This window comes from Aphelocoma coerulescens, chromosome 20 (assembly GCF_041296385.1).
Source record: "Aphelocoma coerulescens isolate FSJ_1873_10779 chromosome 20, UR_Acoe_1.0, whole genome shotgun sequence".
NCBI lineage: Eukaryota > Metazoa > Chordata > Aves > Passeriformes > Corvidae > Aphelocoma > Aphelocoma coerulescens.
In genome coordinates this window covers 14,754,270-14,775,503 of record NC_091033.1, presented here as the reverse complement: position 1 = coordinate 14,775,503, position 21,234 = coordinate 14,754,270, and the positions used below count along the sequence as shown (strand labels likewise).

The following is a 21,234-nucleotide window of genomic DNA, read 5'->3' as shown; positions in this document are numbered from 1 at the left end:
GGATTTGGAAGCTGAACTTGTCCCCGGGAACAGCCCGGCCGGTCCTCACCGCCGGGCTCGCAGCCCAGGAGGCCGAGCGAGGAGCTCCCTGCCCGGCAGAGCAGAGCAGAGCAGGCGGCCGGGGGAGCGGCAGCGGGCCCGGGGGGCTCGGGGGGTCTGGGGAGCCGGGGGCCCGGGGGTCTCGGCCCCGGGGGGGTCCCTGATTTCCCCTGGCAGCCGCCCACAGCATTGCCCTGCCGGAGGATGAGCCTCCCTGCCCGGCTCCACGCAGGCATTTGGCATTATTTTTATTTCTCATGCTCTTCAGGAGATAAGGCATCAAGGCTTCCTGAGGATGTGCTCTCAGGCCATTGGGGCAGCTGCCTGGATTTTATCATCAGAAACTTCATGGAGACATCTCTGTTTTCCACTTGCAAAAGGTATTTCAGTCTCACAGCAACAATAAGTATTTTTGACAAAAGCTGCTCGCCCTTCCAAAGTAAATACTGCTCTCCCCGCTGTGCCCTCGCACACGAGGCTCCCGGAGCAGCCTCCACACGGCCCTGCCGTGCTGAGCAGGGGTTCCCACACTCGGGCTGTGTCCTCACTGCACCTCCCGGCTCCCAGAGCCTCAGCACGGCCCCAGCTGTGCCCAGGTCCTGCACTCCGGCACCTCCCTCCCCTTCCCGAGCAGTCCCGGAGCATCCTCACTGCATGGGACTGCTTCAGGCTCACTGCTGCCAATGCACTTGTCTAAAGACCAAATTCACCCACTTGATGAAGTTACAGTGTCTGATCTTGCAGTGAGCTCCACATGGCCCAGGGAATCCACCCACACAGAGCTCTCCGGGTCTGGAAGCAGAACTGCATGGGTTTTCCCCAAATGAGAACTCGCTTTTCATCTACCATTGAAAATTCTGCTTTGGAAAGAGGTCTCCAACCAACAGCCATGAGTGGGAAATGCCAATTCTTCTACTTAGCCCTGGATTTTCAGCCCCAGCTACCTGGAAAATTCCCATTATTGGTTATATCAGGAGTAGAACTGGCTTGTGAACCCCCTTCCCTTTGGATAGCACAGGAGGAAAAGGGAGCAGAAGAAACAGCAAGGCCAGGCCGTGCAGGTCCACAGGCACCAGCTGGATCAGCCTATGGCACCCCTGGAGCTGCTCTGGCCAGTGCCCAACCCTGGGGCACAGAACACCCAGATTTCTGTCCTGCCTGCTCTGTCCAGTGGAGCTGTCCCTAAATTTCACTGGCTACAGCAGCACAAGGAAAGAGCTGTTTCCTTTTGTACCTTGCTCCCAGCTCACGGAAGGGTTTATGGAATGAGAAGAGCATCATTAATTAATCCACTTTTTCCACACAAATTCAGAGGGAATTGTAGTTCAGAGTGATATTCTTGAACCTAAAGACAGCCAACCACCCACTGTCAGGGCACTGGCAAAAATGTGTATAAATTGATAGCATTAATTTCAGTTACATTGAGACATAGGTTGGTTTAATAATAATAATAAACCCACCAATTAATCAAGTTAAACACCTGTGCATTAGGTTCAGGATGGAAACACTGATGCAGTCATTCATTATATCATATGATGGCTAAACTAAATAAAGATAATAAAGAAAGGTTATGACTGTTTTGAAAGGGTGCTTTAGTCCTTTCATATCAGCGCCAGGGCAAAGGAATCTGATATTATATCCTGAACAGAATTTACAATTCATTACTGGGGCTCTGGCCACACCCGGCAGCTAATCTAGAATTTCACACATTTAATGAACTTCATACTTGAAATATGTGGTCTGTAAAATCTGATTTACACTGTTGTTAAAATAGCTGGTGTTTGAAAGAGAATATATTTTAAACTATGTATTTGTGCACAAAGTTTGTTGTGTTTTTTTCTTTCCAAAAACCCCAAACCCGGTCATTAATTCACCCCAACACGTATAAAACCTTCCCCACAGTGTAATTTCTGCTGCAGTATTTCTTTCAGCACCTCAGATTTACTCCCCACGTTTCTTTAGGAGCCAACTGCATCCAGTTATGCAGAGGGGCAGAGAGCCCCCAGTGCGACCGTAGGCACTTCAGTCCCTAAGTTAACCTGACAGGCCAGCCCGTGATGGAGTCCAGGGTCTGTAATTAGTCCTTACCTGCCACCACCATAAACCTCTGCATTAGGTCAGGCCTTGCCTGGGCCGGACCCTGCAATCCCGGCTCACTGAAGCGTGTCAGCTTTTTATTGGATGTTAACACCTGATATTTCCTGCAGGCTCCGGTTTTACTGAGGGCTTTGTGGCATTCCCTTCTTCAGGGCTGGAAGGGCAGCAGGAGCTGAGGGAAGGACGAGTGGGAGCTCTGTAAATCAGCGCTGGCCCGGGCTCCTGATGGGGAGAGATCACAAGGACGCCCCGGCCGCTGCAGGAAACGGTTGTCACTCACGTGTGAAATACAAGAGGTTTCTTTCTTTTGAAGGCAATTTATGGAGAACACGGCACCTGTAAGAATTAGTTCCACACTTCAGTAATGAGCACTGGCAAGAATTCAACTCGGGCTCGAACAAAACACAAGGATTGTGTGAGGGGGTGGGTGGGTGTTTCTTTACACCAGCCCCGGGTCTTCCACTGAGACACCAACGCTGTGCTCACGTTCCACCTGCTTTGGGAAGGTCCTCTCCCTAGGGGTTAATGCTGCAAATAGAGATTTCACTCAGAGAATTTGTTTTCTGGAGTGTCTCTAGGAAAGATCAGGTATTAAAATCTGACAGAGGGAATGCTGATCCTTATAAATGTGCCTTTCATTCCAAACCTTAATCTCAGATTTACAAAGGTGCAGAGGAGTTCTGCCTCTGTGGGCACCATCCCTTGCCTTTCCCACAACATTTTTGAGTGCTGCTTCTCCCCCTGGCACTGACACCTTTGCTGTTGGAGCAGGAAAATGCTTCAGTGAGACCATTACTGGGCATTTGACCTGTTCTTATTTTTAGTAGGAGTCTTGATCAATAGCAATTTGCATCACTTTTTGACAAGTCACAGGTTGGTGACATCTGTACGGAACCAATCTGAGGGGACCTGTTTTAGACCCAGCAGAGGCAGCACAGGACAGGCACAGAAATGCAACACCTCCAGCACAGCTCTTTTGGAGCAGATGTGAAGCACAGGAGTCAATCTGCTGCCTGCCAACAGCACAAGGCCAGGGCATCCCTGTGTCCCAGTGCCACCAAGGTGTGCCTGGGGGACTCCTGAGCTGGCTGAGCACAATCACTCAGTGCAGCCCACTCACCTCCACTCATGCTCTCAATTTATCCTGTGGGTATCTCTACTTTTACCCTGGTAAACAACTTTCTGGATATGGTTAAGCTCCTCAGAGTGTACATTTAAAATAAAATCTGTTTCACATAAAAGGACAAATGAGAATGACTATTACCCCCATCTTTACTGCGTTAAATTCTTTTGCACAGATTGTTCTTGTTACTACTCCTTTCTGAGAGCGAATCTGAAGAGCAGACAACATTCTGCCTTACGTGGACAATTCCAGCCAGCCAAGAGCGGGAGGCTTTAAAGTGGGAACGCAGAGATTTTTAAAGCCCTTTTTTGTAACTCATTCAGGTCTTGGGCCACAGAGGGAGGAACAGCAGCCGAGGGAAGGACATTCTTCTCAAGGACAGATCCTGCAAGAGGCTCATCACCTCTAACTTCAGTTACAGCAGCAAAATTCCAGAGATCCACCTCGTAGCCTAGAGAGCCCCACAGCATCCAGAGAGTTGTAAGGCCAGCAAATGCTCATGGCCTAAGGAAGCCACAGCATCAGCTTTGAAACTGCCCTTGAACAGGTGCTGGAGCAGCACTGGTGCTGTTGGTAAGTGCTGGCACACTCCAGGTTTCCCCTGATTTCCTGTGCAGTTGCAGTAGTGCCTTTCCTGCTGCTCCCACTCGAAGTCTCACAGCTCCCACAGGCTCCCACGTTTAACATTTATCACAGATATGATTTGGATCTGTGGTTCCAGGTGGGAGACAGAAGAATCCACTGAAATGTTTGGATTGGGGTTTATCAACTCCCAGTCAGAAGGACAGGTTTTTAAAGCCTGCAATCACACTCCTCATTTAAAACCAGACATCTGAATACTCTGTGGAAGAAGGAACTTTCCTGTAGGATTGACTCCCATGTTTAAGGTGCGGAGAAAGTCTAATCATCAAAACAAAAATATTGTTCTGCTTTCTGTGCTCTGCCTGCAGGGCCAGCCCAGACCACTGGTTCACTCTGGCCCCATCTCCTACCTGGGAAAGGGGAACAGGAGCAGTTCCCTCCCTCTAGTGAAGATTTAAGACAAAATTTAATGCCACAGCAGTGCAGGGGAGAAGAGGCAGTGCAGGTGTCGTGACTTGAGCCACCAGAAGGTGAAGACAGAGAAGGTCTCCGAGGTTTTCCTCTCTCCAATGGTTTATGGTGCAGGGAAGCCTCCATAGCTCCATCAGGCTCAGGGCCAGAGCGAAACACCCAATTACAGCCAGCACCTCCTCTTTCTTCTCATAAAAAAGGAAAAACAAAGACACACCAGTGCATGATACAACCACAATTTGAAAAACAAGGCCACTGGCATTCCTTGGTAAAGCCTAGGCTGAAAACTTACCCCAGGATGCATGATCTTCCAAAAATCTGCCAGCCCCTGCAGTGTTCAAACTTCTTGCATGACCACAGCCACATGAAGAATGAAATGAAACCCCATGGAAATCTTTGACATTTCTACTATTATGCAATGTTTGGGTCAAAAAAAAATTACTGAAATTCTCCTTCCCTTCCAGAGTGAGTTTAGAAAAACTATTTCTAGCTTTTTTTAATTACACATTTCACCATTAAAAAGAAACTGTCCATAAATTAAAGGAACCACTAACCAGGGCTTATGTAACTCATTTAGAGTGGGAAATTGGTAACACTTGGGAGCAAAGTCTGTTCCTGTGATTTCTGGAGTCTACACCATTCATTTGATGTGTGCAAACATCACAAAAATGCTTTATTTAATATTTGCATAGACTATACCAAAAAGAAGTCAAGTCATTGAAAAGGGCATCTGTGTCCTATAGAATCCAAAAGAAACACTCCCATAGATGTTCACTGATCCGAGGGATAGTATATCTCTGCTTTCATTAAACAGTCTCCCAAGTCAGAGATTTGCTTTATCCAACTGCATGTTAATTTTTTTTTTCTTTTAGGAGTGTTTATGGCTCTATTACATTTTTGGTAGAAAATTGCTGTACTGTGTTTGTACTCAACATGATTGACATTTCCCCTGTGGAGAATGTTCAGTGTTAGACCCTGCCTCTCCCCCCGTTTCTGACCCCTGGCCCTGGGACTGCTCTCGTGCCGAGCCACTCACTGAATCAAATGTCCAAGGGATGAGACCATTCCCAAAATAGCTGTTCCTAATGCTGTTGCATCACTGCTCTTCCCAGGGCAGGATATATCTGTGTTCCAATGAAAGATCCCCTCCTCACTGCCAGCAGTGGCTGCCAGCAGCAATGACCATCCCTGTTAACACCAAAACTGGTTCTACAAAGAATTTAGGGAAGCAGCTCTGATCCTTCCTTGGATGTGCATTTCCCATGCACAGGCTAAGGGCCCACAGTGCAGCTTCCCCACATCCTGGCACTTCCCAGCCCAGCTGGGACTGATCGTGCCTGCACTAACCAGGTGCATCATACAGGGATGAAGTAAAGAAGTTTCATAAAATTTATTTTTTCCACCTTGTTTTACAACATTCCCTTTTCAGTTCTTACACATCTGCGACATGTAACTCCACAGAACATAAATAATTGGCATTCATGTTTCTTTTGACTCAGGAGTATTTACAGGTTGTTTAGCTGGATGACAGGTACAAAACATCAGCATCACAGTAAATACCATTTTGACACCAGAATCCATTTGGCCATTAAAAATTAAATTAACTTAACATTGATTTTAAAAACGATTTTAACAATTAAAAATGTTCTCAAAGGCATATCAGTACACAAGTTGTTGTAGGCAGTAGTAATGGACCATATTGGCAAAGCTGTGAACCACAGGATTTCATGCAAATCATAGAGTTTAACACTTATGAAATAACTAATAATAAATAAGGAGCCCCTCCAGTGGGCACTGGACTGGCCCCAGACACTCTGGGATGAGCCCAATCCCACCGGAACAGCTCGGGACACTGAGCTGCACATGGTAGGGGTTCACATCCCTGGGTCAGAGCCCTGCTTGTGCAAGCCAAGGGGTTGTGATGCAGCAGAGGCTGCAGCAGCTTTCTTACACATAAACCCCAAAGGGAAGCTTTAGGGATTTCCCCTCTGACCTGGGGCTCCCTGCCAAACCCAGCTCAACTCCAGCACAACTTCCCTCGGCAGCTCCAGAGGCCGAGGCTGTCCCGGGTTTGGCTGGGACAGCTCAGGGAGTACAGAAAACACCTCTGGTGCTGCCCAGCCACAACTGCAGCTCCCAGCACAGAGCTCCCACCCCGAGGGGACACCAGGGATGTCCCTGACCACCCCTCAGCCAGGTCTGATCAGACCCTGCACAGACTGAAGCCGCTGCTTTTGAACACAACGTTGGGTTTCCACTGCACCATGAGCTGAGCAAAACAAATGTGTGCACAGATGAACAGGAAAAGCTCTGTGGAGGGGGCACATCCAGAGTTAAGGAGATAGAGAGGGCTGTGACACAGCTGGAGTTCCTGCAGAGGTGCAAGAAGAGAAGTGTGTGCCACAGAACCTCGCCCTGAAGCAGCTCAGCACAGAGTGTTGGCAGCCACAGGAAGCAGGAGCACAGTGGGACTCACACTGGGACCCAGGAGCAGCACCTGGGGAAGCAGGAGCACAGTGGGACTCACACTGGGACCCAGGAGCAGCACCTGGGGAAGCAGGAGCACAGTGGGACTCACACTGGTGCCCAGGAGCAGCACCTGGAGCAGTCCCAAAGCACACAAGTCACACATGAACTGCTACAGCACAGAACCCACACACATAAAGGAATAGGAGGAACACTAAGGCCACGAACAAGATACAACACAGAAAAAGAAAACAATGCTTCACTCCCCAAAAGTACAAATTATGAGCATACTAGAGGAAAAGATGAAATTTCCAGCAGATAATCCATTTATTTTAATGTACAGTAAATATGAACACATGAAATAAATTTTGCTTTTAAAAACATTTTAAAATAACTTAAGAGAAATGGATTGCAAACATAAAGTGCTAAACTTGAACAACAGAAGTATTCCTCTTTCCTGCTGTTTGTTAGATGGCAGTTTTTTAGTCTCTGACTGCTTTGAAAAAATGTAGTGTATATCCAGGCAGAAATTACTTCCTGGATTTACTACCTTGTGCAAAAACACGAGCTGCAAAGAACATAATCCACACCCCAAAACACAGCTACAGATCACTATCAACTCTACTCAATATGTTACTAAACTTATGATTCAATAAATATAAATGAAATCACAGTTCACTCCCTTTCTTGGTGTATGCTAATAGTTTGCAAATATGGTCCACTCAGTGTAAACTGTATTGACTTGAGGAAACAGTGAATTCTACCATATATATGTCTCAAATATTTACACACAGTAGCTTGGCACTGTTGCAGGACACTGAACTACCAACACACAGGAGAGAGGGACAGGGCTGGGCATCAGATCCCAGAGGGACTGGGTGGCTCAGTCACCACCTGGGGCCAAAAGAATTCTTGGTTCTTGTACTTAAACCGACTGAAAGCAGATTAGATTGGATATTGGGATGAAATTCCTCCCTGGGAGGGTGGGCAGGTCCTGGCACAGGGTGCCCAGAGCAGCTGGGGCTGCCCCTGGATCCCTGGCAGTGCCCAAGGCCAGGCTGGACATTGGGGCTTGGAGCAGCCTGGGACAGTGGGAGGTGTCCCTGCCATGGCAGGGGTGGCACTGGGTGGGCTTTGAGGCTCCTCCCAACCCAAACCATTCCATGATCCTATGAAATGCTGCCTGGGGACTCCAGAACAGTGGCATGGCCGACACTCCAGTCATGATGAAGACAATGTTAAGGATCTTTTTGGCAAAACAGCATAATTCACAAAAGGCTGTGAGCCCCAGACAGGCTGTTCAGGGACTGCTTTTCCTCCACAAGACAAATCTCTGGGCTTTCACAGCCTTGTTCAACATGTCAAATAAGTAGAAATGTATATTAATACTACTTTTAGGAAAAAAAAAAAAGTAAGGAAAGAACCAGATTTTCAAACCATTATGACAAGGTGAATATTAAGAATTAGCTTCCCTTAGCCAGCAGGGTGTTTCTGTAGGCAGTTGCTCCATACCAGGGCTTCAGACCCAAGCCTATCAGAAGACTGACACAAAATAAAACCAGTGAGTAAAAGAGTGTTTGCTGCCCTTATTCCTGAAGGATTTTGAAACCTAATTTTCTAAATCAAGAGGGTTTCCACCACATGAAACAACAAGGTCACATGGCCTTGCACCTTCCTCTCACCCCAAGCCACAGGTGGTACAAAGCACATCCAATTTTTCTCTAAAACTTCTGGAACTTGCTCCCCCATCCCTTTGAGATTTATTCACGGGAACTCAGAGCAAGGGAGGCAGGTCAGGTTGTGCAAAACGTTCCCTGGAGCAACGGCCACACATTGACCATACGAGGCACGGCTACCTTAGAGGTGAAAATTCAGGACACAGCACTGTGGGCCAACAGAGGCTCTTTTAAAACGACTCTCCCATTTTCCATGGATTTTCACATCAGACCTTCTGTGCTGTTTGCCACAGGAACTCCTGCAGCAATGGCAGCAGGAGCTGGCAGCCCTTTCAAGAGCTTCAGCATGGCACAGAGATGATCCAGGAGCTTCTGCACTTTGCCAGTGTGGTGGACCTGACCTGGAAGGGCTTCCTTGAGATTGGAGAAGGGAGCTCAGGCTCTGCTTTGGGACAGGGGCTCAGGCTCTGGGCTCTTTTCCTCCTGTGCAGCCAAGGAACAACGGCGCCAAGCAGTGCCAGCTCCGCCTGTGGTTTCTCTGATGTGGGAAGAAGACAGCAAGCAACTAATTTAGCACAGACTAAAGAGCCTTTAGACAAGGATGGCTGCCACTAAAAGCTCATCCGTGTTTGATGCATCAACCCAGCTCTAAAAGGTCCCTTTAAGTCTCTGTCCTTCTGCTGAGAAGCCCAAGCACATGTTGCTCTCCTCATGATATTATAATGTGGACCAACATTTATTATAACAACAGAACTCATCGAGTTTAATTTTTGAAAATTCAAACCGCATAAATTTGCTCTGCACATGAGCTTCTAATGCCTTTGTATGAACCCATTCCTGTGATTCAGGCTTGGTTTTTAGAGCAGAGCAAGTGCAAGGTTCCAAAAACTGCCTCTCTGCAGGGAGCATGTCATTAAAACATCCACCTAGGAGTGCCTCTGCTTATTTGCAGCTCATCCTCACAGTTTCACACTAACAGGAAACAGATTTCATGGAGCTGTGAGGAGTAGCAGCTCTGTGACCTCTCCTTTCAGTCTCCAAGGATTCAAGACACGTCTGCCACATTGTCTGCAGAACAGTACGAGTCTCTTCTCACGTTGTCGACACATTTCAAGGATGATCAACTGCAAAGTTCTGTTCCAAAGAGGATTTGCTTTAGTTTAGATAATTTTCTCCTACCCAAATAAATACAGAGTAAAACTATTGTATCACTGGCTCCTTTTAACAGGAAGCACAACAGCTAAACAAAACCGAATTCTCTCGTTTTGAACTACCACTTCTCTGTCTTTATCAATGGCTGGATACCTCCAAAATCACTGGGGTGACCACATTTCAACGGAAGGAAAATCTCAGCCACGCTCAGATTCTCCAGTGTGTGTAGATCCGACAGGCTGGAGCCCCATTATGGAAACAACATGCCACAAATCAGGAATCAGCTGTCAGCAGTGCAGTGCATCACCTACATTAAGGGATTTCCAAGATGTAAAAAGAATGTAACTACTTGAATCAAAAAGACAAATAACACAAAAAAAGGTAACACAATGCAAAGAACAGCGCAGACACTTAAAAAATTCACTTTAAATTGTCAAAAGTAAATCCCAAGGTCAGGTAGCAGCTTCCAGAGGCTTTGAACCATGCAAGAGAAACCCATCACCATCGCAGTTCCATGCATTTGACCCCAGTGAAGTGGAACAAAAGTGACAAGAACCGGATGAGCTAAGAGCCTCCACCCTCCAAACGCTCCCCTTTCGTGTTAGGTTCCTGCTCAGGGCAGTTTGGAAGTCTCTCACTACAGCAGCAGGTAACAGAGACACCACGGGGTCCTGACGCAGGTACGGGACGTGTTCGTTGTGGGAACAGCTGGGGGTTTGTCTCTGGGCTGGGGACAATGTCTGTCTGTGTGCAAGGAGCAGCCCTAGGACGTGAGCTTCGAGTAGCTGGGGGGAGAAAACCTCCGTCTCAGGTACTTGAGGACGTAGAGGGGCAGGCAGCTCACCAGGGTGATGACAGTGACCTTCCACAGGAACGACAGGGTGGCAATGAAGTAAACATCTGTGTGGAGAAACGAGCACAGAGTCAAAAACATGGGGAGGACCTTCTGGGAAGGGGTGCAGAAAAGCAGTTCAATCTACCAGCGCTTCCTTCTGCCCATGGCACGGGGTTGGAACTAGATCATCTTTAAGGTCCCTTCCAACCCAGGCAATTCTATGATTTTACAATTCTTAAAACTGCCCCACCTCCATATTCAAGTTCAAAGCTCCCATGATACCTGGCTCCTCACTCCTCTGCCCCTCTCTTCCCCAGAAGATGCAGATGTGCCGTGCAGGGGGGTGTAAGGAATGTGACTGTCACAGGTAACTGCCCTCCCAAACCCCACCTGACACAGGGATATCCTCCTGGCACTGCCAGGCACTGCGTGTCCTCCCACTCTGGGAGCTGCCTCTGCTGCTTGGCTGAGCCCAGCAAACACAGCTCTTGACTCAGAACACCTCAGAATCTTTACAAAAAGAGTAGAAGCATCATTCAAAATGGAACTGGTATAACCACATGCAAGACAGACCGATCCAGCCATGGGGAAGTTATCCCTGTTGTCTTCAGTTAGGAAAGAGCTTTATGGAAGAAGTAGTGACATCTTGTGGTTCCTGCACGAACACTGGAGCAAGCCCATGGGTCTGATGTTTGCAACGTGACAGTTACTGGGGGAATCTGGAATTCCTCACCCTTTTCCCTCTAGTCAGGGAATAGGATTAGTTCTGCTGCAGGCAACTAAAATACCACCACCAACCAAACCCGTAAGAGAATGGTCCCAATGAACAGATAAAATAAGGTAAGTTTTCAGAGGCAGCTCCTTCAGAGGCAGCTCCTTTCAAAAACAGTTTGCTGTTTTCAATCCAACAGCAGAGACTTCAATCTTTAATCTCAAATTCCCATATGGAAATAAAGGTCACTGCTACATGAGAGAGCTGACACGTGCTGGAGCTCAAAGCATGTCTGCTGACCACCTTTACCTTCTCTAGCATTTTGCTATGGGAAGGAACCACAAAGTATCTGCCAAGTGCCTTCAAATCACACAGAGCTTACTCTGGTACCACTGTCACTGTGCCTGTTGCTGGCTCCACCAGCTGCCTTTTGCTCAATTCAGCTCTTTGCAGTTAGCATCCAGACCATGAACTGACTGAGGAGAGCATCCACCCTTACCAATAAACTCGTGCAAGAAGACCAGGGAAGCGATGTAGCAGGAGAGGCTGAGCAGCTCAGCCACGATCATGAGCCAGTGCCACGTCTGGATTGTCAGTGCCACCATCAGCAACTCAGTGAGAATCAGCGACGTGAAGGAAATGGCAACAATGTGCACAAATTCGGATTCAAAGAGGAGGAGTGCTCCATACATGATGATGCTACCTGCAAGGGAATGGAACTATTTGAGTCAAACACCAGGCTCAGCTCTAAAACCCACACTTAGGTCTTGGAAAGGCTGAAACAATCCTATCTTGAGGCTGTTTTTCATGAAACCTGATGAATGTAACAACAACGAATCAGTTACTATTTAGGAGACAGAACTGATGAGAAGACAGGGAAAAGTTACAACAGAGGTACCCAAGGTTTTCTAACAGTCTATCATATTCATGGACACATGCAGATAGGAAATTAATACATGCTGTTTTGGCAACTGGAGATCTCTAACATCATGAAACTCTATCCTCCCAGAAAAGCACTTGGTCACTACTCAGAAGCTAAAAGATGTCAAATTCTTCTATATCCTACTGCACTGCCGTGGTGCCAAGAGGCAGCAAAGTGTTGAAAAGCTCAGTGGATGCAAGTGAGCCTCAGTTTGCACTGCCTGGGCTGAGACCTCTCCCCTTCACACCTCCCCCTAAGAGAATCCCATTAAAGCTCTGCTAACGAGGCATTGTTTGTGCTCCTATCCTGGCTGGCCAGGGCTCGCTCCAGGCCACCTGCACAAATAACTCATGTGAGCAGCATGAGTAATCCACACCAACATCCATCACCCAGGCTGGCTCCGGAAGGGAAAACCTGCGAGGGAACGGAGCTCGAGCCACAGAGTTCAAATCCAGCTGTGAACTTTCCAAACTTTGGGACTGCTCAAGTTTTGGTCGGGCTCATCTCTGCTAGCAACTGGCCCCGTTGTTTGGCCGCTGTTTGCTGGTTATTGAGCACATCACTGGTGAAGTCACTTTAACCAAACCCTGTAACCAGAGAGTGCTCGTAGCTCAAGGAGGAATCTTTCCCCCCATGCATCACCCTCTGGCTGCAGCTTTCCACCCCTTGGGAGTGTTCTACCCGTGCCTTGGCTTTGCCATTGTGTTACACAGCACCCCAAGCCCTTGATCCCTGTTGTAGGACTCCTGTGATAGATTTCAGAAAATGAAGGTAACAGAGATTTGTTACCTTCATTTGTACCACTCCTAGATTCACTCCCTGCTGAGGATGGCAACATCAATTAAATCCATAAGAATTACCTGCTTATTTTGACCCATTATTCTGACTTGTGTAGATAAAGGAGTTTTGGAAAACAAGAAATATTGCCACTTCAGCTTTTAGCTCCACATTATTGACCTGTTTTCCACAATTCCCCGATTAACACTCAGAGAGAGTATTTGAGTTTGAGGGTACTTGATTAAAAAAGACAAAAATGAAAGAAAAGACCTTCTTAGGTGCATACCCAAATTACTACATCCACTGTTGAAAATGCATTGTAATTGAGGCATTTACTTAATTGCTGAGCAGCCTAATTAGAGTGTATGGGATATGATCAAGAACCTGAGCTTGACTCCGACCCTGCATCACAGATGGCTGTGAAGCAACCAGAACTACTGCCACTTCCATTTCTGGATAAAATACAGAAGGCTACAGATGCTGCATTTTCCATGTGGACAAAAACCTGCAGAATCTCTAGATTGGAGAACTTTTTCCAAAAGAAAGGGAGAGTCATGAGCTCTGCTTTACAGATGGGGCAACTACAGCACTGCAAGGAACTTGCACTAAATTACAGTGCATGGCTCGGGAAGAGGCACAATGGTTTGAATTCTACATCACAGGGCTGACCAATTACTGCCAATATTTGGTTTCAGATAATTTTTTCCTTTGGTAATGCTACTGACATTTTCCCAGACAAAAAAAATATATATTCATCACCACAAGGATACTTTGGGAAATTCATTTCATGCCTTACTTAGCTTCCTGCAATACAGAAACTTAGATAGTCACACACACACAAACATCTAAAGGCCCAAGCAGAAGTTGATTTCTTACCTTGATAAATGCTTATCAAGACCCAGATTAAAAATGTTTTGTATGACAATGGTCGTCCCTGGGTGGGGGGAAAAAAAGACAAAGGGTTTTCTTTTATGAACATTTACTTACTGATCAACTTAGAAATTAATAAGAGAATTGGAAAGTGCTTTGGAAAAATAATTAAATAAGACAAATCAAACAACCCTGAGGCAGTGCCCCTTTATTCTCATTTTTCCGGGTGCTCAAAGGGGCTGTGGAAGCTCAGGGCTCCCACAGCACAGCCTGGTCCTCACTGCACACACAATTAATTCAGTGCAAAGATGTCTCAGGAGTTTAGTCACCAAACTGTGAAATATAAGATCTGTGTACACACATATATGTGAATACATTAATATTGTATTTCTAGACACACACAAATCACCCTCATATTGAAGGCAGATAGATTTAAAAAAAACCATCTCCAGCCAACACAGCCATACCAGCACAAAACCCCCTATGTTTAGACCAGGCCTAAGGATGGTTGAAGAATTAGTGGTTTATGACATAAGAGACAACATACAAGTGAAACCAGATGGAGGCTTATTGAGGCTCTGGAAAAACAGGCTGTGCTTCTGAGAGTATCTGTTAAACAGGAATCCTTGAGGGAAAGAATCTGGTGAAGACTCAGTCCACCCTTTCCTTCAATTAAGAAAGATGTTCCCAGGCTGCATACCCCAGTTACTCAAAACATTTTCCAGGGAGGAAGAAAAAAAAATTACAAAGGAACCTAAGACAAGATTTACCTTCCTGGTATTTCTATGGTAAACATAAAATAAAGTTCTCTTTGTCTAAGGAGAAAGACCTGACTTAGATGCTAAAGCTACAAAAATGGCACAGCAAGCAAACCTTTAGATCATGCTCAAGTCAAATTTCTACTGAAGAAACTCTGGGATAACCTCCTGCCTCCATCAAATGAGCATATCCCTTCCCCTCTTCCCTTTTCTGGCTTCAGGACAGTGACAAATCCCCAACAGTTTCTCTTTTCCCTTTATTATGGAACAAATTGGTAATATTAAATCCCTAGAATTTCCCACAGAATGGAACTTCTACTTCCCCAGCCGTTTCTAATAAATTGCAGTTCATGTAGCATTCAATAAGCAACTCTCAGGAATTCTGCTTCTATCTGTTAATTTAAATTTGACTTTAACAGAATTTTGCTTGAAAATGCGTGATAAAGTTCTGGATCTCCTGACAATATATGTGACTTTACACACTTAAAGTTTCAGATCAAGGTGAGGAGCTTGCCTTAAACCAAAACACACAAACAAAAGTCTCCCACACCTTAAGAAGATCTTTGTAGAGCTCTGGGTACAACATTGCAACTTCAGATTTCACATCCTTGTCCAGGACAAGAGAAAACACAGGAAACATGGTGTAAATTGTGGAGTACCTGGGAGGAAGGCAGAAGACCAGTAAATTATTTCAGGTGGAGATGAACAAATGCCAGACTCCAGAAATTTATGTGCTAAATAATGCACACATTATAAAAACTTGCAAAGGGAGCACAGCAGAGTTTTGCAGGTAGGATAAAACCATCAGGCTGGCTTTTTGAGTGACTTTTGATCAGGAATACTCAAACACAGGTGACTGGTTCAAGTACTGCAGTGGGTTATTAATGGAGCCAAGGACTGACCTGTGCCCATCCCAAAGTCTGCTCTAGAGCTCAGGTTTGACTCTGTTTGCATCACAAGGGAATGGAGATGAATTTGCTGGGTTTTTTAAATTATGTACTCAAAAGTGTAAGAAGTGCAAGAAGTCATAGAGGGATTACAGCTGCAATGCCCTGTTTTAGACAGGTTTTGGACAGGAACTGACTCCTCCTATTGTAGAGGTTGGGTTGTCTCTCTCCCTGACACTGCCAGGAGCAGGGCACTGCCTCTCACTGCTGTGCAGACACCAGCCCAGCACAACTTCCCTCTGCTTTTACTGGGATCAAAGGAACATTCCTGGAGGACGGGCTGCTTCACAAATGTGACAAACCATCCTGCTGGAAAGGTTTCTGGAAGTGTCTGCACTGACTGCTCAGAGCAGAGGAGCAGGAAGGGGACAAGGCTCACAGCCATCCCCTGAAGCAGCTGTAACAGAGTGGGGATGTGCATGGCTTGCATGTTAATCAGCCCAGAAGTGTTCATTGTGCAGAGGCTTTCCTCATTACCAGTAAAAAGTGACCTCTTACCCAATGATGAGGAAGCCTTGGTAGAGAGGAACCGAAGCAAAGTAAAACACTGATGAGAAAACAGCCTAGAAAAGAAATGAGCTTTTTAAGCACTAAGAAACTGCAGTAAAAGTACAGCTTAAAAATACACTCTGTTCAAACTGCAACATTCTTGCAGTGGGTTCTCCAAATTCCTGAAATGAAGACAGACTAATGGAATATCAACCCTTTTTATTCCTTTGGAGCTGCTGCTGGTATTTGTCCAATACCATGAACTTTCTCGTGTGTTTTCATATTGAAGTAACAACCTCAAGTCCTAACCCATGAAAATTTTCAGGACAAGAAATGATGGCATCCAAAATGAGGCACAGGACCTTTCCTTTACGATTTGGCTTCTCCACCTCTCTTTGGAAACCCCCTCCTGGCAGCCCCTTTACCTGCATGGTGCTGATGCAGAGGCTCCTGTGGATCACAAACTGGCTGAGGGCTGCAGACCTCTTGTAGCTGTTCCTTCCATGGACCATGAGCAAACGACCCAGGTGCTTGAACTGAGTGATGGAGAAATCGGCTGCCAGCGATGCCTGCTTCCCTTCCTGGGAACAAGAGCAAGGAAGAGCACAGTGAGATCACTTCAGTACTGGAAACAAAGAATATCATGTTATTATTGAGTTATCACTGACAGAATTTCCAGGAATATTTGCAGTATGTTAGGTGGGGGAGAGTATTGCCTCAGCACTTCTCCTTCCACTGTGGATTTTAAGCAAAGAGCAAAAATATGAGGAGAATTTCCATTTGAACCTTGGCCTCCAATTCTAAGCAACCTCTGGATTCTGATTCACCACACACATTAACATGACACTCCTATCAAGTCAATGCTGAACACAAATTATCTGTCTCAAAAGTTCACTCAATTGTGGCTCACTGAAAGCAGAGTCTGTCTGCTGCTGCCAATCCAGCCCTGCAGCTCCACACAGCTCCACATGCAGGAATCAGACTTCCAACCCAAATTTTGTTTTGCAAACTAACACGAACAGTATTTAATTGTGCACGTAGGGTATATCTTATCAGTATAATTATAACTCCAGCATTTGGAGCATCTAAAACCCCCCAAACTAACATGAGGGTCCAAATTCAGGGATTCTGCCAAGAACCAAATAATGAATTTTAACTCCCTTTTACAGTAGTCTCCTTTATAGCCAAATTATTTCTCATGAGAGGGCTACCAGTCTGATGATGATTCTTGTGGGAGCTTGTTCCCTTTCTTGCACAAATTTCTGAGGATTCATTTAAGAGTTGCTTGAAAACTGGCCACAGAAATTCTCATGAAACATGAGGTAATCTCACCTTTCCTTCAACTCCAACACCACAGTCAGCCTCCTGAATCATGCTAACATCATTCCCTCCATCACCTGCAGGGCAGAGCACAAACAAAACTGAGCGTTAAGCAACAGGGGCAACCTGCAACCCCACCAAAGTCATCTGCACCACGCAGTAATATTACAAGAAATGCTCAACCCAATCAACAAGAGCAAGAGTTTAAATAGAAATCATGAATTTAAGTTCTTAAGTTTGTTTCAATAGACTCCCAGGTCAGTGATCGATTTATCTTGCTTGTAGGTGGTACCATTATATCTACAATGCTGAAACAAAGCTCTCAGATTAACAGTGGCACTTCACCTGGTCAGGTTCAAGCTCTGTTTTGCAAAGACGCCACCTGAAAGGGTTATGAGGAGTTTGGCACTGAATTTCCACGTGCAAAATTCCATCTTCGCAATCGTCCCACAAAACCACCGCTCCCTAAATCAGCATTTCCAGGTGCTGTGAGATGATGTGAGACTGTTCACTCTAAAAGAAGAAATTGCAGGTGCCATCCTGCGTGGTCACCTCTCCCCAGCTGGTCACTTACCCACGGCACAGGTGAGTTTGCCCGTCCTCTCCTGGAGCAGCCTCACGATCTGGGCTTTCTGCGTGGGGGCGCAGCGGCAGCACACGACAGCGGGGCACTGGCACGCCAGCTCCATGAACTCGTACTCGTAGTACTTCAGGCACACCTGATTGACACACAGCACACACCTGATTTACAGCCTGCTCTCTGGGCAGGAGGGTTTCTCCAGCCCAGGCTCTGGGGCTGTCCCTACCTCCAGCGAGTCCCCCGAGATGACCAGGGCGCAGTCGTGCTTGCGGCGGAAGGCGTTCAGCTCCAGGTGGGCTTCTCCTCGGTTTGTCACCTGGGGGAGGATGGAAGTGAGCAAGGTGTGCTTCACTGGAGTGACAGAGCAACAAAGAGTCCCAGGGGAGCAAAGGTAACACGGCCAGGAAACTGAGTTAGGGCATGCAGTCACAGAAACAAAAACTTGGGGTAGGGTAGAAAGCTGGGTCAAAAGAATAAAAATATCCTGCTGGAAAACAGCTGTGATCTCACACCCCTCCTGTCCCAGAGTGTGGGCCCCCTGAGAGAGGGGTCTGTGGGTGTTACTCACTAGTCTGAATATATGGATGTCCTGTGTCCGTGTCACCAGATGCGCGTTCTTGGCTGTACACGTGGCTGTCTCCAGCTTATCCCCTGTCAGCATCCACACCTAAAATCCAAACACTTCACGTATTAAATAAAGCTTAACAACCACGTCTGCAGGACCTCTGCAAGTACCACCTGCCACTTCAGGCTTATAAAAGGACTGTTAAAACACACATACAAATTATTCTTCTAAAAAACCCCTATTTTAAAACACACAAGAAAATTCTCACACGTGAAAGAAAGCAAAGCTCTTAAAGAGGCTGAGACACAAAGGAAGTTACAAACACCGTGTAACATTTTTCCCACCTGCAATATTTCAAGATTCTGCTGATAAACCCACAAAATGCAAGCTAAAAAAAAATGTGTATTTGTGTGTTAATGTGTCCCTCCCCAGCCATTTCTCAACCGGGCCCTGCTGCAGAAAGATCCCTCCTGGCCCAGCCAGAAATGTGGATGATGCAACTGGGGTTAGCTCAGTGCTGATGTGTACGTCTGGAACACACTAACTTGGTTGAGGGGTTTTTTTTAGATTTTTTTTTTTTTTTAAATCTACACTGCTCCTTTTATTTAGTGCTGGTGAGGGGAGGGAGTTGGAAAGCAATGTCAGCAGCAATGGCTGGGAATTCCTTCTCCAGTGTAAATATATCACAGTGAGTTTGGTTTTTTCCACTGGTGATTTTATTCTTTCAAGACACTGCCCAAGAATATTTAATGAAAAATACAAAAACCTCAAGAAAAATCCCAAAACATCAACAAAAAAAACCCACACAAAGACTCAATTATTTGTTTAATATTCTGAGGTTGGAAAGAGATTTGATGTTAACAAGATGGTCCCTGTCATGAATTGAGAGACCCCCTTCACTCTGGATTTACTCCTCGTGTGCAGTGCCCTGATGAACACTGCAGTGCAAGGAGTGCTCAGCACATCCCACACCAGCTCCAGCCAAGGTGGGGAGAAAGGAAAGAAGGAAACCCCTTTGGAGTGCTGGGCCAGGACTACAACATCACTAAGGAACTCTGATTCCTCTGCTCTCACTTCTCTGCTGTAGCCTCTGCTGTTTACAGGGATGGCTCCAAACAAAAAGCACTTTTGGAAGTTTGTCCCAAGCCTTGAATTCCACTTCCTACCTAACCCCCAAACATACAGCCCTGATTTGTATTCACAGCAGGGCTTCAGATTTTTGCCCACTTTGCGACTTAAAGCAGAGAAACCACAACCAGGACCTTCCACCTACTTTTCTTACCCAAATCTGAATGTTTAATCCATTTTTTCCATTTTGCAAGGCTGACAAAGTTTTCAGAGAGAGAACCTATGCAGGCACCACAGCAGCTCCCTCACTGCTGAGCACAGCTAAGGCTGTAGGTGTGGAGTCAGAGATGCTGGAGCCCAGAAAGCTGGAAAAAGAACCATCCAGTCCCTGATTCTCTTGGCTCAGACTCCCCTCTAGTGGCTACTGAAAACGTGGATATCCACAGCTCCAAGCCCAGCACGGGGTTCAGGCACCACAAAGCCAACGCATCCAAACCTGCCTTGTTTCATGCAACTCCCCAAAAGAAAAATTGCCCCAACGTCTCCTGTTGCACCCCCCCTGTGCCCACAGAGAAAGATTCCTTTCTCTGCAGGAGGAGCCAGAGCGTGTGAGGGGATGAAAAGCACAAGAGGTGACTCATGTGTTACCATTTGCTCCTTGCAGCATGTTCTGTTCCCAAAGCAATGGTTAAAGGCCGGACAGGGCCCCCAGCTCCCTTAATTTACTGCCCGTGCGACAGTGCCACGCACTCCAGAGGGTCTCAGGGCTGCTGCTGGAGCACCCCTGGGCTAGGCAGACCTTGATGCCAGCGTTCCTCAGCGTCTCCAGCGTGGGCCTGACGTCTGTCTGCAGCTGATCCTCCACCCCAGTGAGACACAGCAGCTCCATCTCCATCTCCAGGCTCTCGATGACCGTGGCCACCTTGAGGGAGCGGTCGTGCACGCTCAGCTTGGCCTGGACGTAGCGTGCCTGGGGACAGACAGCACGGTCAGCCTGCCTTTGGGGCACACAGGGCTGACCAGCTCCAGGGTGAAGCAGTTAACCTCCCTCTGTGGCCTTCCACCTGGTCTAGGGAAACGTGGTCCTGTGCACAGCTTGGAAACACACAGTCTTTAAGGTCCCTGCCAACCCAGGCCACTCTGTGATCCCATGATTAGAGATGGAACCTGCAAGGGCTGGTGGACATGAGGTGCCTGTCACAGAGTAAGGTGGAAAGTGCTTCAGGGGGTTGTTGCTGCTGCTGGTGGGCAGGACAGGGCACAGCATGACCTTGGGTACACAAAGGCAGCTGCTGGAGTGGCACCTGCAGAGAGCCTGCAAGCAGCTCCCTCCCACCACAGGCAACACTTCTAGAAAAAATGGCACCAGAGAATCCTGAGCAGCTCCACTACCACATCTCTGCATCAACTGAACAGTTCCCCTTCCCATTCTGCCTGCCTGGCTAAGCCAGTCAGTGCCCTGGGGAGAGACCCAAACCCCACACGTGGAGCCCGTGTTTCCAGGGATCTGTCTGGGTTGTATTCTGGTTGTTTGCAGCTTCCCTGGATGTCAGAACGCAACAATGGAAATTAAAATCCAACACATTTCCCAAACTTGTCTAACAAATGATGAGAATTTGCAGAATTTATAACCACAAGAGATTATAAGGCAGGATTCAGGAACTGCTTGGGAGGGTCTTGGCTGGGATACCCACTTCATACCTATCACTTGAAAGGAACTGATTAAGAATATCAAGACATTTTAGAACAACAATTCTAGCAGACAGTTGGGAGACAAGAGGCAGC

At 46.8% G+C, this 21,234-nt stretch overlaps 1 protein-coding gene across 4 annotated transcripts in view; it reads right to left on the bottom strand.

Moving 5' to 3' along the window:
- Window positions 1–5,687: 5,687 nt before the first annotated feature.
- ATP9A (ATPase phospholipid transporting 9A (putative)) overlaps window positions 5,688–21,234 on the bottom strand; it is a 54,994-nt gene continuing 39,447 nt past the window's right edge. For all 4 annotated transcript variants that reach the window (XM_069033842.1, XM_069033840.1, XM_069033841.1 and 1 more), the window contains 11 exons: window positions 20,249–20,419; window positions 18,385–18,483; window positions 18,043–18,132; window positions 17,811–17,955; window positions 17,249–17,313; window positions 16,342–16,497; window positions 15,926–15,990; window positions 15,031–15,139; window positions 13,729–13,786; window positions 11,653–11,856; window positions 5,688–10,506 (listed from right to left, as the gene is read on the bottom strand). In XM_069033842.1, coding sequence (XP_068889943.1) covers window positions 10,370–10,506; window positions 11,653–11,856; window positions 13,729–13,786; window positions 15,031–15,139; window positions 15,926–15,990; window positions 16,342–16,497; window positions 17,249–17,313; window positions 17,811–17,955; window positions 18,043–18,132; window positions 18,385–18,483; window positions 20,249–20,419 — 1,299 coding nt within the window. In that variant the 3' untranslated portion in view covers window positions 5,688–10,369. The remainder of the gene's footprint in view (window positions 10,507–11,652; window positions 11,857–13,728; window positions 13,787–15,030; window positions 15,140–15,925; window positions 15,991–16,341; window positions 16,498–17,248; window positions 17,314–17,810; window positions 17,956–18,042; window positions 18,133–18,384; window positions 18,484–20,248; window positions 20,420–21,234) is intronic.